The sequence below is a fragment of the Anabrus simplex genome, chromosome 7 (assembly GCF_040414725.1).
Source record: "Anabrus simplex isolate iqAnaSimp1 chromosome 7, ASM4041472v1, whole genome shotgun sequence".
Taxonomy (NCBI): domain Eukaryota; kingdom Metazoa; phylum Arthropoda; class Insecta; order Orthoptera; family Tettigoniidae; genus Anabrus; species Anabrus simplex.
Genome location: NC_090271.1, coordinates 147,147,501 through 147,163,842, shown reverse-complemented (window position 1 = coordinate 147,163,842; position 16,342 = coordinate 147,147,501). Strand labels below are relative to the sequence as shown.

Genomic DNA, 16,342 nt, shown 5'->3' with positions numbered 1-16,342 from the left:
TTATTATCCTTATTTTATTATTATTATTATTATTATTATTATTATTGTTGTAACCGTAATTGTATTGTCCCAAATACGGTTACAAGCTTATAGTGATATATATATAATGCAGCAAGCTGATTGAAATTGGATTTCACAACTGCATACCTTAGATCTTCCTTATCCTCTTTGAATGTTGCAAACTTCCTTTATTTGGAAACATACTAGGGTTCTCTTGAAAAATACAATGTTATGATAAAAGTTTTCAATATATTCAATAGGCAATTATTTTTGTAGATTCTCATGAAATGCACCGGAATGATGTTTCTAATCTTAATATTTGCAAGCGAATAATGCCCAATTTCATCATGTCAATTACTGTCCATTAAAAATATGACATCACAGGATAATATATAATTAGAAAGAAGCATACTGTATTTTGTCAAATCTCTTAAGTATGAAATATTTCCTGGGCAATTAATGTCAGCTGTCAAACAACAAAGTGAGAGCCAAACAAATAATTAGTAACATGAGTATTCAGAAAACACATACTTAATCTTAATGTAGGATAACAAGCTTTATTTCGCACTCTCATAATAATTCCATAAAATTATACAGCCATATGCAATATAATGAAAATTCAGATATACATAACAGGTAACAAAACTCCAATAACATACCAGGGAAAAAATAAAACTAGATTTTCTTTTTTAATGTGCAGCATCCACTTACATAAAAAACTCAAATACATAACTATTTTTAACATGCAAAGTGAGAAATCTAGATCAAAGTTTAATACAACAGCACACATTGTGTTCAGGCACACACTGGAGCATGCAGGCTCTAACCAGGTGGGTAGATAAGCAATACTAATGAGTTAGCCACAAGGTGAAAGCAGTTTATGGTACTATCTGCAACATTTGTAACAGTTCCTGAAGGATACTCTGTACTTCAACATCTTCATGCATTACTTACATTTTCCACTTAAATCTTGTCATTGTATTATTTTGTTCCATTTTGAACAGGAAATGTTCTTTATTAATTTACTGAACAGTAATGTGATTTATGATTGCCTGAAGAAATGATTGTTTTTCCTAACAAAAATTATGAAAATTCATTCAATTTAAGTGTAATGTATTTGTAGCTTCATTTTCCATTTTCTTATATCGTAAAGAGCTTATGAATAGTTCATATATGAAAACTGCTCACCAAAATCCTCACATATTAGGCGATTCCATCAAGTCATTTATCTGCAGATTTAAATGAATTAAATACCATCAAAATTCTAGGACATAAGGATACTGGGCTGCAGCTGACACTGCTAGCCCACTTACTGAAAACAAGATGTATGCCTACACATGTCCACTTTGGGCATGAAAGGCAAGCCCCCTCATCAGTATGCTGTAGATATATAGATTATAGTTGGTAGTGTATACCTGTATCACTGGAGGAATACCTCACATTCCTAGCTAAATACAATCAAATATGGGAGGTGAGGCTCTAGCTTGTACTATACAAAAGAATGGATATGAAACAGATTCACACACCACTGATCTAAAGTACAAAATTAACACATAGGATACTAATTACAGTCTTGATACATTTATATAAATGAAGATAGCTTACCCTTATTCTCTCTTCAACAATAATATCTTCTGTACAAATATAATATATTAATCCTATGATACATGATGTAATTATTATAAACTGATTCCTGAAAGGTATAATTATAACAAGAATTGTGAACTGTGAAAAATTAAAATGGTTTGTTATTCTCTATGCAACAGAGAGTCTTTCCATCATGAGTAGCAAAAGGAATCTTTCTATTATATGGTCTCGCCATATCACTCCCTCGTTTTGGAGGACTTTTCTCCCAAATCTCTCCAATGAAGGTCAACCATTCACCTGTTTCAATTATTGTAAAGGCAATTTAAATACCGTAATATTTAAGTGGCTTTTAGTATACCTGTCCATCATAGCTTCGCTGTCCCTTCATCTTATAAATATTTGAATACACACCTAGTTACTCCAAGCTTTCTCCTGTTGCTGCAGAATAAGGCTAAACAGTTATAAGCTACTCAGCTTTCTCCTCCATTTGCAATATGACCATTAGAAGGTGGGGAGAGCCTCTTCAGTATTTAGAGATCTTTCAAATCCTGATTCTCTGAGTCAAGTGCTGTCAAATGCAGAGCATTTGTTTTCCCTACAGCATAATCTAAACGATTCTAGAAGTCATGTTTTAGAAATCCATTATCCAAATAAATTTACCGCTCGAAGACAAGAGCATGATCCACAGAAGTTTTAGATGAATTAGGTCATTCTAGAGAAAGTCATATACAGTACTATATTAGAGAAGTTTCTGGAACCGAAAGTACCAGTTTATCTTCAAATGCAATGACAATAATATAAAATAATAAACTATGATTTCATACAACAATATCTAATAATGTTATTGTTTTCATATCATACTAACTACTTTTGACAGTTTCTGGAGATGCCAAGGTGCCGGAATTTTGTCCTGCAGGAGTTTTTACATACCAGTAAATCTAAATGACATAAGGCTGACTTATTTGAGCACCTTCAAATACCATCGGACAGAGCCAGGACCAAACCTGTGAAGTTGGGGGTCAGAAGGCCAGCACCTCAACTGTCTGAGTCACTCAGCCCGACAACTATATCAACAGGAAAAAAATTGTAGTTACCGACATCGTACATACCTGACGGTGATACGGTGTGCATGAGACATGCAAGCGAACAAATGTTCTGATGAATAAGAACATGCTTAAAGATATCTCACAATATTAACTGTAAATTTACTAATTTATTAATACAAAGAGAAGCATATTAATATTCACATTCTCTTGGCAGTGAACTTCAAATTCCAAAACACATGAAGATCAGACATGAAAGTGTAATTACTTTATAGAGAAAAAAACCCCTACTTTTTTCAACTTAAGCAACAGAAGTATGTTTCAAAGGTTGATCAGTAGTACTTCAATCTACGTCTATGGTTTCCGAATTAGCTCCAACATTTTCCAACCTACCAAAAAGTAAGTCATCTCTGAATGCCAAATTGCTTCAGACTGTAAATGAAAACTCTCAATTTCATGTGCATGTTAAATAGGTTTCTAATAGAACAGTATACTTGTCTCTTAAGAGCACAAATGTACTGTGTATTGTAGATAAATCTCATGTGTGAATAAAACTGCTTGGCACCTACTTAAATGGAAGTGATTCATAGAGCTTTTTATATTTTAGCACCAGCAATTTTCATGCAACCTGAAAGCAATGGGGCATATATCTAAGGACATGAAAAACTTACTATAGGCAAAATTTTAAAAAATTAGAAAATCTATATAATGAAAAACGCAAAAGCAAATAAATGCACTTAAAAGCATAACTACAAAGATGACTTCCCATAAAAATCCAACTGTTATATCACATATTGAACAACTGTGACCATTGATATCTTCCACACAGAAAAGATTACAGATGCACTAAACAAATTCACCTCAGTAAGCAGTAATTCAAATCAATTAAACCTTGACTAAGGGGATCGACCTCCAAAATAATTATCACCATCTACGAAAGAAATATAGATGGATTTCATATAACTGGGCTCAGAATTGAAAACTTTCCCTTTCGATTTACACATTTTCCAGGATCTAATGCCTGTATTTTCTTTTAAAATTATAATAACCATCATCAGTACAATGGACATGGTTTGGAAACAGAAGATTAGATGCAGGCAAGACTCAACACATGGAGGCCAATTTAGAAGAGTTCAACCTCAAGATCAGCAAGAGTAGTGTTGGCAGTGAACAGAGTTGGCCAACCAGCAAATATCAAACTAGCAAACCACCAAGTGTGGACTGTTTCACCTACCTTGCCAGTATAGTCTCCAGATAACTTAGCCACAAGATATCACCAACAGGGTATGAAACATTTCCCTCATCTACAAATAACTGAGGACAGTTTTTTAATGTTAAGCTTACTAAGAAAGCTAAACTAACAAGGTTCCACAGCTACTTTATACTGAACTATGGTATTGAAACATGCATCCACATAAAGAGACACTTGTCAAGATTGCAGGCACCAGAGAAGAAGTTCCTGTGGTCTCCTACCCAGAAGACCAGGTTGGACAACTTAAGAAATGAAAAAGTGAGGCAGAAGGCCGAAAGTACGACTTCTCTACCAGACACTGTCAGCACATCCAGACTATACTGGTTCGGACATGTGGTGTGGACGGAGCATAAGAGAACAAGTGCATTTGGGAAAAGTAGTAGAAGGAAAAAACCTTGTTGGAAGACCTAGAACCTGTTGGATGGATATGGTCAAGACTTATATTGCAGCTAGGAGGAGGACACTGGACAATGTCATAAACAAGAGATTATGAGTAGAGAAAAGTGGATTAGGCTTACCAACAATACTAACACTTTTGGTAGGTTGGTACAATGCACTAGCCTAAAAACTAAAAATTATGAAATCAAGAATTCTACACATGTAACATTTTCCTGGTTGCTCTGGAAGCTCCCCATATGTTCTCAGATATTCAAGAACAGGCATAAATTATCAAACATCCCAGTCTTTGAGGCTGCTGGAAAAATGAACGAAATATCCGGGTGAAAATCAGTTAAATATATGTTTACTTAGTAAGTGAAGTTAGAAGCATAGTCAGGATTATAGTGTTAAGGCGATTACCAGACCCAGTGGAAGAGAATCGTAATGTAATCTGATAAAGCCTACTGCACTATCTCAATAGAGTAAATTAATATATTATTTTGGGTCCACCTTTTCAATTGTAATCACAGTTCAATACGGATCTATCATTATGAAACTTATTTCTTTTAATTACTGCACTATCTCCCTTACTCCACTAACTTTTTACCACTTCAATTACTAAGCAAGTATTTTCATCAAATATTCCCTTTAAAAAAAGGTTAGAGTGTTTAAAACTAAAGATTTAGAGTTCTCACTGAAGAAATTGTATGGAAATCTAGAAGGAATGACTTCACATGAATTAGTCAATTGCTAATTCCAGCTATTATTTCAGCTTGAACCAGAAAGCCACATCCTTACTTTGAAGCTAATGTCGCAGTCTATTCCCTTTACGATATTGTCAAAACAGATGATAGGTGAGAATTACCATGTACTCAGTTTGTTCTGCTATTGCATCATTTTTAAACAAGTGTCTGTTGGCCAAATACTTTTTCCCTCTAATTCTATACAGCATAAGAGGAAAGGAAGTTTCCTAATTTTAAAGAGAGAATTATCCCTTTGAAACAGACGAGTTGAAATATTGCCATTTCACATGCACTGCTGGAACTGTGTTCATCTCCCTATAATCAAATTTTTGCCTCTAATGGTCCAAATATCTACCAGAAATATATTCATCCCTTGGCAATCTACTCTCATTTCTTCTGTTCATAGATTATTACTTCGTATTCAGTCTCAAACTTCAACATGCAGGTGGAGAAATGAGGACACTGAAAATATCCACTGATATCCTTCCTACTTCTGGTATCACTCATGGAGGTTCACCCATTGGAAACATTAATACAACAAAAAGATCCAATCTGCACGTCACAACTTTGCAACCTCAAAGCCATCTTTCATATATATCCACACACACACACACACACACACACACACACACACACACACGATTACTAAAACAGAACTTCTGATTCCAACAAGGTAATCTCGAACGCCTCTCTGTTGCAGAGAATAAAAAAATTTGAATTTTATATTATTACTCCAATCCACTCTAGTATTTGCAACTTACGTAAACTGAAACTTCAGCACCAGTAATATCACATGGACTCATGAAAGACTCTTTTTATCAATGAATCACTTACAAACAAAAAAGAAAACCTATTAGTTTACAAGAAGGTCGTTGAATCAAACTGCATTCTTTTCAATTCCACTGAAGATTCTAATGTCATTCTTCATTACATAATCATAGCCAGGACAGCAATCATGGCCAAAGAATTAACAAAATGATCTCCAAAAACGAAATTTCTGCTTAGAAAATGTACAAACATTCAATAAATCAAGAGAAAATTCAGAGTAAAGAATTTTTTAAAAAAATTTGAATACCATTAGTACACATTAACCTAGAAAGAATTATTGTCTTCCAAGTCACAATAACCAATTGTTCCTCGAGTCATAATTTTGAATATATTTCAGATTTTGTAAAATGAAGAAAATATTCTTTGAAATTTTTAGATTATAAGTGGCTTATTCAAAAGCTTCAAATTGTACACAATGACACATTTTGGATGAAAGTATACATTTAATTTCCCTAAAAACTTCAAAAGAATGTAATCAGCACTTTATAATTTAGAGAGTTCTACATGCCAAGACAATTACAATCATTAAGCAAAAAGAGTGAATACCTGCACAGCTTCAATACAAACTGGAATAATTGTCATAAAACAATATTTCAGCTTTATAAGCAGGTAGTACTTAGTCTTACATGTACTGTATATAAATACATCACATACACATGAGTGCACGTGTATGTTCATAAGTAATCAAACTTAATTTAATAAACTTAACAGACATCCAAGATTTTTTTTTTTTTTTTTTTTCCTTCTTGAACAGGATTTGTTGTAAGTATTACATAGTATAAGAGTTCAAAATCAAATATATGTAATAAATGCTTTGTTTTAATATTGAACTTGAATTCGTTGGTAAAACTTCCAAAAAATTCCTGACGCACACCTTGTCTTAACGAAAGTAATGTTAAACAAAATGGACTACTATACATATACTTAAGTGTTTTGAAGTATATAATCACCCAAAACAGATGCCACATAGACAAATGTTTAAATAAGCCCAGTGTTCTCATTTTGTGTTAGGATCTTTTAATAGCTCTCATTACTTTGTAACTAGAAGTTGTGGCAAGCATTTCTAATATCTTAGATGTACCTCGTCTATTAATGTAAGCAGCTAAGTACAAACTTAAACATTGTTTATTCATAGAGAGGTGTAAGGGAGGAAGGGAAGAAAAACTTCACTTTTTCTTTCTCATACAGGTATTAACAGCAACATTTATTTTTTACCATGGAATGTAAAAGGATACAGAATGATGATCAAAGTAGATATACCTCTTATCTGGTGGAAATAAGCTATGGAAGTTTAACTTCAAGAATAGACAGACCTGAACAATGAAAGATGAAGTGAAAAACACAACTTCCACAGTTTACCTGCAAGATAAATTCTTTGATGCTACATACATTCATTTCTCAAAACAACATAATAAATATGGAATTTACTCGTGTCTTTCAAAAGTATCCAAAGTATGTCGCAATCCTATGCCTACAGATCATGAAATTCCAAAACTGATGATAAAACACAAATTTTCTCCTCCAATGGGTTACATTAGTATAATGAAACTGAAACCTTTACCTTCACAAACTTAATATTGCTACTGGTTTCTATTACATGACAATGAACCAACAAGACTAAACATTTAAAAATATTCTTTATCAAAATTTTTACAAAAATAAACAACACTTTGCTTGCACTTATAGTTACAAAGCAACAACCAACACATAGATCAACTTATGACGAATATACACAGAACATGTCATGGGGGTGAAAAGCCCGCTTTTCTGCAATATATTCATATTTCCACATATATACAACAACCATCCCCTTCTCATCTTGTAACCCTTCCAATGTAACATTACTCTCTGTTTAGGCGCTGAGATATTCCTTCGAAGTCCACTGCAACTCACTGAACAAATGAAGAGATTTCAGCAGGAGAAATGTGAAACATATCCACCCTCCGTCACTCCTCTTTCAGTGAAGCTAAGCAGGTCTTGAACAATTGCACTTGTGCCTGAAAATTAGATTAAGATAAGTACTCTAGAGGTAAGTACGATCTGTACTAGCACATACGATAAAACCTCTGTTAACCACAATAAGGGGAGGTTACAGAATTTGGGATAACCAAAATGTTGGATAATAGGTGATGACTTTTTGGCATCAACAGTTCAGCTCTAACAGTAATTTACACTGAACTCTGTTTCAATATTATAATAATTTAAATAATCAACGTCAAATCAATATGCTGGAACAAAAGCAATATGTACCCAAATTACACAATAAACAGCACTGCTGTACTGTGATCATTTTAGGAAGAAATCTCCAATATTTTTTTCCCCTGAACTTTCTTTACACTAAGTTTTCTTGCAGCCATATCTTGCCATTGTTTTATTAGGATATCTTATGGCCTAGTTTTATTACCTTAATCAAGAAAGCGTAACTCTATCTGGAGAAGACCTACATTTTACACATACAATACTCTCACTATAATTACAGTTTGCGAGTTATCACAATTTGCTTCCATTTCATTGATATGATGTCAAGGTGAAAAACAATGCAAGACACTTACAAATACAAATTACCTAAGGGCAATGCAGAACACTTAACAGGCTCACACAAACAATGTTACTACAAACCTTATTAAGAGTCTAGCAAACACATGCCTAACGAACTCACCCTCACCATTTTTTGTTCTTTTCTTCCAAAAACTGAACTAGTACTATAGGTACCTTTAAAGAAGCAGTTATTTCAGTCAATGAAATTTTTACTGTACTTTTGTTAATGTTCCATATGAAAAACAGAATAGCAATAAGATGAAATAATCTTAACCAAAAATTGTGGATGAGTAAGATGCAGTTCAAAGAACAGCAGACAGCATTTCTCTTGAAAGGATCTTCCTTAAAAAGATTTTTGTTAAAGACTGGAATATGCATATTGAATATTATTTCCTGGGGTAAGGCAGTTCTGACGAGGAGAAAAGTTAGAATATCTAAGAAACTTTCTAGCTTTCATTTCATAAAGCAAATTTTGGAGAACTGCACTTGTACCCGAAAATAAAATAGTAGTATCCCACTCAGACACTAGTATGATCTGCTCAAACACATACAGGTTGTGGCAGAAATAACTCCCGAACTTTAAACGTGACACAGCAACACAAAAAGCATTCCACAAATTTATTGTGCAGCTGAATAGAGCAGCATTTGCCATTTACATCACATACACACTAGGTTTTGAAAATGATGTTCAAATGCCAACTGTCCTTTTCTATGAACATCTGGAAGTCCCTCCCTGCAGTTCTGCACAACTCTCCTGGTCATATCTAGTGGTATTGCCTCGATTCTGTCACGAATGGCACTTTCAAGTGTGTAGTGTTCACAGCTTATATTGGAAGATTCTCACACTCAGGTATCCCCAGAGAAAGAAATCACAAGGGGTGAGATCAGGGGCACGGGTTGGCCGTGGAACGTCACCCCATAAGGAGATCAGATGCTCTGGAAACATTACTCTGAGGATGCCCATCAATGCCTTGGATGTGCGTGCAGTGGCAGTGGAACTACACAGCAGGATTCCCTAAGTTGTAGAATGTTGGGTGAAATACGTTGCACAGCAGCTGCACTTAACAATCAGATGTTTTCTGCCCTCTTCTTCAAAAAAGTATGGGCTATAATTCCAAACTTAGTGGCAACACACCAAACGGTAACATATTCACCATGGAGAGGTCGTTCATGGATCTGTCAAGGATTGGTTGTGGACCAGTATCAAAAGTTCTGTTTATTAACGTAGCCTGAAAGATTAAAGTGCACTTCGTCACTTGCCAGTTGACAGGCGTCACCTGGAACAGCTTCCAGGATAGCCTTACAACATGCTCTGCGGTTGAGCCAATCACATTCACTGAGTTTCTGCACACTCACCATTTTGCATGGATGGAACTTTATCTCCGTGTGCAAAATTCTCCTTATGGTGCGATCTGAGAGTTCCATAGCACTTGCATGTTCTCTGGTGTTCAGACGTTACGAGGCCTACCAGACAGCTTTGTTTAAACACTAACGCATTCTTCTGAAACTGTTGACCCAAAACAGAATGGTTTTCGGGCCTGGAAATTTTGCACGACAACCTAGCCTATAGTGTCTACAAAAGAAACACTGTTGTGGTAACACATTTAGTATGTTTGAAGTAAATCTCGATCACAAATCCACGGTGCTCTCCACTTCACACAATGCTAGCGACTGACTAGCCCTGAAGCCCTGATGAGGCAGGGCACGTGCTCTATAAGGTTCCCTCTACTCGCTGCATGCAGCAATGCTAACACTTGCATAACAGCTGCAACCAATGTGGGAGTTATGCCTGCCGCTCCAATCTAGGCTATGCGACTTAAATGGCAAACGCTACTCTTTCAAACTGTGCAATAACTTCCTCTATGTCGTTTCGCATTGCTGTGTTATTTAAGTTTAAAATTCGGGGATTATTTCTGCGCACCCTATATTTGTGTATTTTTTATTTTTGTGCCATCACAAAGTGAGGGCACTGAAAAACCCTAAGTCCAACTGTACAGAGACTGACATTGTTACATGCAACCATGATGATGTGGTTCTTAGTTTGATACCCAAGGGCAGCGAAATATTACTCATATAGAAGTTGCCATCATAACTGGAGTATCAATGAGTGTAGGGAAACAATTAGGCAGATAGTACTGTTTCCTGTAAACGACCTTAAATAAGAGGTATGAATGAGGAAAGTAGCAGGCAGATGCCTGTTCATGAAGCACCATAGCCCAGTGGGTATGGCAGGTTCACAGTAGGACGGTGGCTGGATTTAATTAACTTGGATTGATTATGTTTTCTTCACTCCACCAGCAGCAACAGCGGGCAAACTAATTGGATTGCAGGATGCCACCACTTCGCTTATAACACAGGTAAATTATTCTACCTGCAACTATGATATACCGAAGTCCAATAACAGACCAACTATATTGGTATTATACCAAGGATGTCACATCCATGAGCGAGTAGTTGCTCTCAATGTAAAAGGAAATTAACACAACAGAGTACAACGCGTTGGATAGGATGATTTTGAGTCAATGTGCTGGCTCAGGTTTGTGGCGTGTCAAGCCAGGAACAGGGCAATCCCTTGATTGCCGAGGCCCAGCTGATCCGATTATTAAATCTTGTGCAATTATGCACGGATGCACGTTTTCCCAGCAGCTCTAGGACAGCCTTGAGATGCCTGAATAAGGCAGGTGTACTATCCCAGCGAGCAGCTAAGAAACAAAAGCTCACTGAGGAACAGAGGGTGCATCGCCTTGCGTTTGCCAAGGACAATATGCTAACTGATTGGCCGAATCTCATATCTTCTGACAAGAGCACGTTTACCTCGACGAACGATGGACCAGTACACGTTTTTTGCCCTTTCGGCACGTAACAATCCAGTATATGTGGCCGAGCATCAGTGCTCTGGCTGTGTACTACTGTGTAATGTAATACTTTTTTTTTTTAATGGAATGTTTTATACTTCCACCATTCAATATCTATACTATATAAATACATATGTTAGCACGAGGTTTCACTTGTACTAACATATATTTGTGTCTGTAAGTACTGATTAATTATAGGATCTATTGCATGTTGGGAGTTGAATGAGCTTTCATGGGATAGGAAAGTTGCAGAAAATTGAGCAACATCTCACCACCGGGCATTAAGTCCACATTTTAGAGAATATTATGGTCCCTTCCATATGAGTGTTTCATACCATCAGTGTTATACAATTTCAGCATGACCTGTCTCCAATCCACACATCCCGATTGGTTTAGGAATGGTTTGAAAGGCAAAGTTAGATTGAGTTTATCGACTAGCTTCCTTGTGGGGCAGGCATGAATCCCATCAAGAACATGTGGGCTGAGACAGAGAGAGCAATGGTGGAGACCTGGCCCAATCTTGCACCAAATATGAACGACACTCTCTGGGATGTTGTCGGTGTGGCCTGGGACAAGGTGGTAGGTGACAATACGTATCCTTCTGCCCTACCGAGACTAATTCATGGCACCAGAGGCAAGTGGCAGAACTCACAATTTAGCATGCATAGCTACCATCTCGGCTGGTAAAGCCTGCATGTTCAGAAGCACTTCACAAAGGTATAACACAACCGCAACACAAAATACAGCGCATACATTATGACAAATGCGGCCACTGGATGGATATATTATGTCCCAGGAGGAGAGACATAAGCCTTGTCCTGTGGCGCTATAAGGACAATGAAATAACTGGAAAAGGCCATGTTGCATGTGGGCAACCATACCTTCCAGGGAATGTTCACATTCTGTGCCAGCAATAAGTTAATTGTTTGAAAAATGGATTGGTTAAATGGTTAGATTAATCTTTTTTACTAAGATAAGGGCCATTTGGCCCTCTCTCTGATCTATCTGGATGATCAGATACAAAGTACATACAACAATGATAAGAAATAAAAATTACTTATAACTATTAACTAAATGAAATATCCAACAGACATAATGACTGTAATAAAGGGATAGACTATGACGAAGATGATAAAGTAGTAAAAGATCTACAAACAACACTAACATAACTGAATCATTATTACTTAGTAGTTACGAATAATCAAATAACTACTGAGAATCAGTATTGCTAACAATTTACAATCCAGGAAATGAGAGTAAGTATTGAGAAGACTAACACTACAATTTCTACTTTAATTTTGGTTGATGTAATTCAGAAATTTAAGTTGTTATTGAGGAGATATTGCTGGCTATGTTTCCTGAAACTAGAAGAGCTACGTAACTTATTCCACAGCCATGCTGTAGAAATGACAAAAGATTGTGTCTTGTAATTCCTATTAATCAATAAAGAGGGATGCAAGCTTACAAGAGAGTTCATCGAATTTATTTTGATCAAAAGGATCTTCCCTTAAACAGAAGCTGTGTTTAAGTATAAATGATCGATGCATACCAGACATTTTCTCAGGTTACGTACTCCCGAAGGGAAAAAGCACATGTTTTATTAATGCCAAAAATAAAAAAAAAATGATAACTGTTACAAGTTGACAAAGGCAGTGCAACGTCATTTTAATAAGAGATAAACTTGTGGGACAACCAGTACTTACCACGTGCTAATTTCGCTAGAAGCATACCTATCTTTAAACATACGCAGCTAATATGGAATTATCATAATATATGGTCATGATTAATCTTACTGGTTGAAAAAAAGAACCGATTTGTTATCTTCATCCTCTGCCACATTTTGCTGATTTTGAATTTGCAATGCACATTAGCTACCGTCCTGCCGGTCACGAGCTAACCATCCTTATCACTTTTCTTTTAGTTTAATGTATCTGGTTTTAGTTTTATTATTGTAACGTACATCTTCAGCTCATTACTTTTGCTTACATTTTTGGTGATTTGGCAATTTGAATTATTGTTGTGCGGTGAACTTATGTTTCAAAGCAAGATGTTTTAAATTTAGGCTACAATTTTGCAACTTAAACTAACCTTGTACTCTACCTTCACTAGGATGGTAGGTGAATTTAAGTTTCTTTATTTTAATATTTGAAGGGCACGTTGTCCAAAAACTTTGATTATTTAGTTCGATATGATTTAACATCCGGTTTCAGAGAGTTTCAAACCCGTGTGAAATGTTTTAACCCTGTTTCATTTAATATCTATGACATTGAGGAAAATTTCAACATAGTATATCAAAATAAGTCCTATTCAATCCTCCTCGGATACTGAATAAGAAATTGTTTTAAAACACTCCTGCTCAAAGACATGAAAGGAAAAAACCATGCGAAACTTCCAACTTCATACCTAAAATGGATTTGGAGGAATTAATATTTCTATTTTCAAATCTAACCCTCACTGAAACACCATAGGGGTAGAATGTTTTAAAGGATTTTTTACATCTAGGATATAAATTTCAACTTTGTACATTAAACGGTTTCAGAGGGATTAATATTTACGCTATAGGATCTTATTCCCATTTAACGTTAAAAGGCATTTCTATCTTTCCGTTTCATTTTTTTATTATAATTTCTCTCATTTGATATACTACTATCAATCTTGCAATTTATTATTTCTTGAATGTACTGTATTGAATATAGGCAATGACTTAATTAGGTTCAACTTCATTTTATTATCGATTTTGTTTATTTTCACTAATGTTTGTTAATTGAATTTCTATGTTCAGGGTAATAAATTTATTTTACTAAGAATCAGGTTTCTCGATCATGATCTTGATTACACAGACTATTTTGTTAAGAAGGAAGCCATATTTTGAGTGTCAACTTAGTTAAATGTAACTTAAATTTATGCACCGTCTTCGTCACGAGAATCCTTTCAGGTTATCATTTACTTCTTGTAAGAAACTCTTAATTCAATTCCATACTTTATTTAGTCGAATCATTAGCTTTCATTTCTCCCTAATACACAATGTACAAAGAACATTAGGAAATGAAGAAGCAACATACTCCTCCCATCCACACGGAAAAGATTTGATAGAAAAAAGTAACATCTTTAATTTCACAGGAAACAATCAAAATTTACAAAGCAAAGCTAGCCAAGCCAACGGACATCATAAATCTATAAACGCTCCCTTCGCCTTAATTTACACCTGGACAACATTTACACTTTAAATTAGTGCTTAATCTGTTAGATCATCATTTATCATTCTCTAATTCAATTCCATATTTTACTTAACCAAAATAATTGGATTACTCCATAATACATAAAATGCATTGTAACATGAAGAGGGAAAATACACTTCTCTCCCCTTTCCAATGGATATAAGGAAGGATCAACAACGTTCCCCTCGCTCCTCTCCTGCTTTCCCTCCCCTTTCCAGGAAACTGTATGCAATGCCCACAAAAACTTTCCACTGAGCCTCTCCATGACCATAGTCCGGAAAGTGTGTTTGAAAACAACGGATGACACTTCGGCAGATTAGATAAGTATAGAAGTATTTCATTAAGTTAATACTGTGATGGTTGAATACTAATACAATCATCATTTGTTAATACTTGTTCATATCATCGCCAAACTCTCAATGATTGACAAGATTATGCAACGTAAACAATACTGTACATATATACACATGATTTAAGTGATTTGATACAATCTGAGGATGTTCTTGCAGAACGAAACATTTTCTTTGTTTAATAGTTATGTGTTGTTGTTTTTTTTACAGGTATGTTATAGTGTCTTATTTTATATTGAAATTGTGTGATTGATAGATTGGAAAGCTTTTAAGTTACATTACACAAGCTATGAACCTAGGACCCAGCCCGGTGTTGTACGCACAGCACAAAAAAAAAAAGAAATCATTTCTGAAGACATGGGAAAAACAGGGGAAGAAAGCATGCTGAAGTGAAAGAGATCAGAAACAGGAAATTTCACATAACGTTTTCTCTTTTATGTCCTAGATGTCACATATGATTGAAATTGAAACCTGCAGGTTAAAACCAAGAAACATAAGTATTTATTCCTGAAAAACTAACTCATGGTGTTGAAATTTCACATCATGGTTAATTTTTATATTCTCGATGTGAAACAAGAAATATTTTTTTAATCTGCCACCCCTAAGGGTTTTAAATAGGGATTTGCCTCAAAAATAATAACAGAGTGAGTTGACCATGCGGTTAGGGGCGCACAGCCGCAAGCTTCATTCGGGTGATAGTGGGTTCGAACCACACTGTCGGCATCCCTGAAGATGATTTTCTGTGGTTTCCGATTTTCACATCACGTAAATGTACCTCAATTAGGGCCATGGTTACTTCCTTCCCACTCCTAGCCATTTCCTATCCCTTCATCGCCATAAGACTTATCTGTGTCGGTGCGACATAAAAATTATAAATATATATAATTTCTGCAAACCCATACAATGTCCCAATGGAAGATAAAACTGAAGGACTTTCTCCTGTCACCAAAGTCGGTACATCAGTGACGCGGTTACAAAAGGCGTCTGTACTCCTGAGGAGCGGTTTAAAGTTACACCTGGCAATACATATAAAATACCTTTGAGAATGGCGACCCCACCGTAATAATAGCCTATATATACATGATATGTTACTTCTGAACTTGTCTCAAAAGGTTACGGTGTACCTTGCAGCAAGCGACTCAGTACCTTGGGCATTGGAGGAACTGAGAAAAATGGATGACCAGTAGCCAACATCATGAAGGTGGGTATAATCAACCTGATGACCCTGACAGGAAAGGCAGAAGAAGTGGTGAATTTTATGGAGAAACAGGGTATAGAAATGATGGGGTTAAGCAAAGTTAAATGGAAGGGGAAAGGAAAGAAGATAATTAGGAAAGCATATACACTATACTGGAATGGTGGGAGAGGGGCAAAAAATGGAATGGGCCGGATAATTTCAAAACAGCTGGAAATGTATGTGGATATGGTAGAGTACATCAGCGAACAGGATAAAGAAAATTAGACTTAGTGAAGAATTTCATACTAGTGTACGCACCAGACAGGGAACAAAGAGGAGGATATTGAAGAATTCCTGGGGAAATTAGAAAAAG

General features: G+C 35.7%; 1 protein-coding gene across 2 annotated transcripts in view; it reads right to left on the bottom strand.

Moving 5' to 3' along the window:
• Window positions 1–537: 537 nt before the first annotated feature.
• The window catches only part of Snx6 (sorting nexin 6), a 192,376-nt gene continuing 176,571 nt past the window's right edge, over window positions 538–16,342 (bottom strand). For both annotated transcript variants that reach the window (XM_067150763.2, XM_067150764.2), the window contains one exon: window positions 538–7,828. In XM_067150763.2, the coding sequence (XP_067006864.1) occupies window positions 7,778–7,828 (51 nt within the window). In that variant the 3' untranslated portion in view covers window positions 538–7,777. The remainder of the gene's footprint in view (window positions 7,829–16,342) is intronic.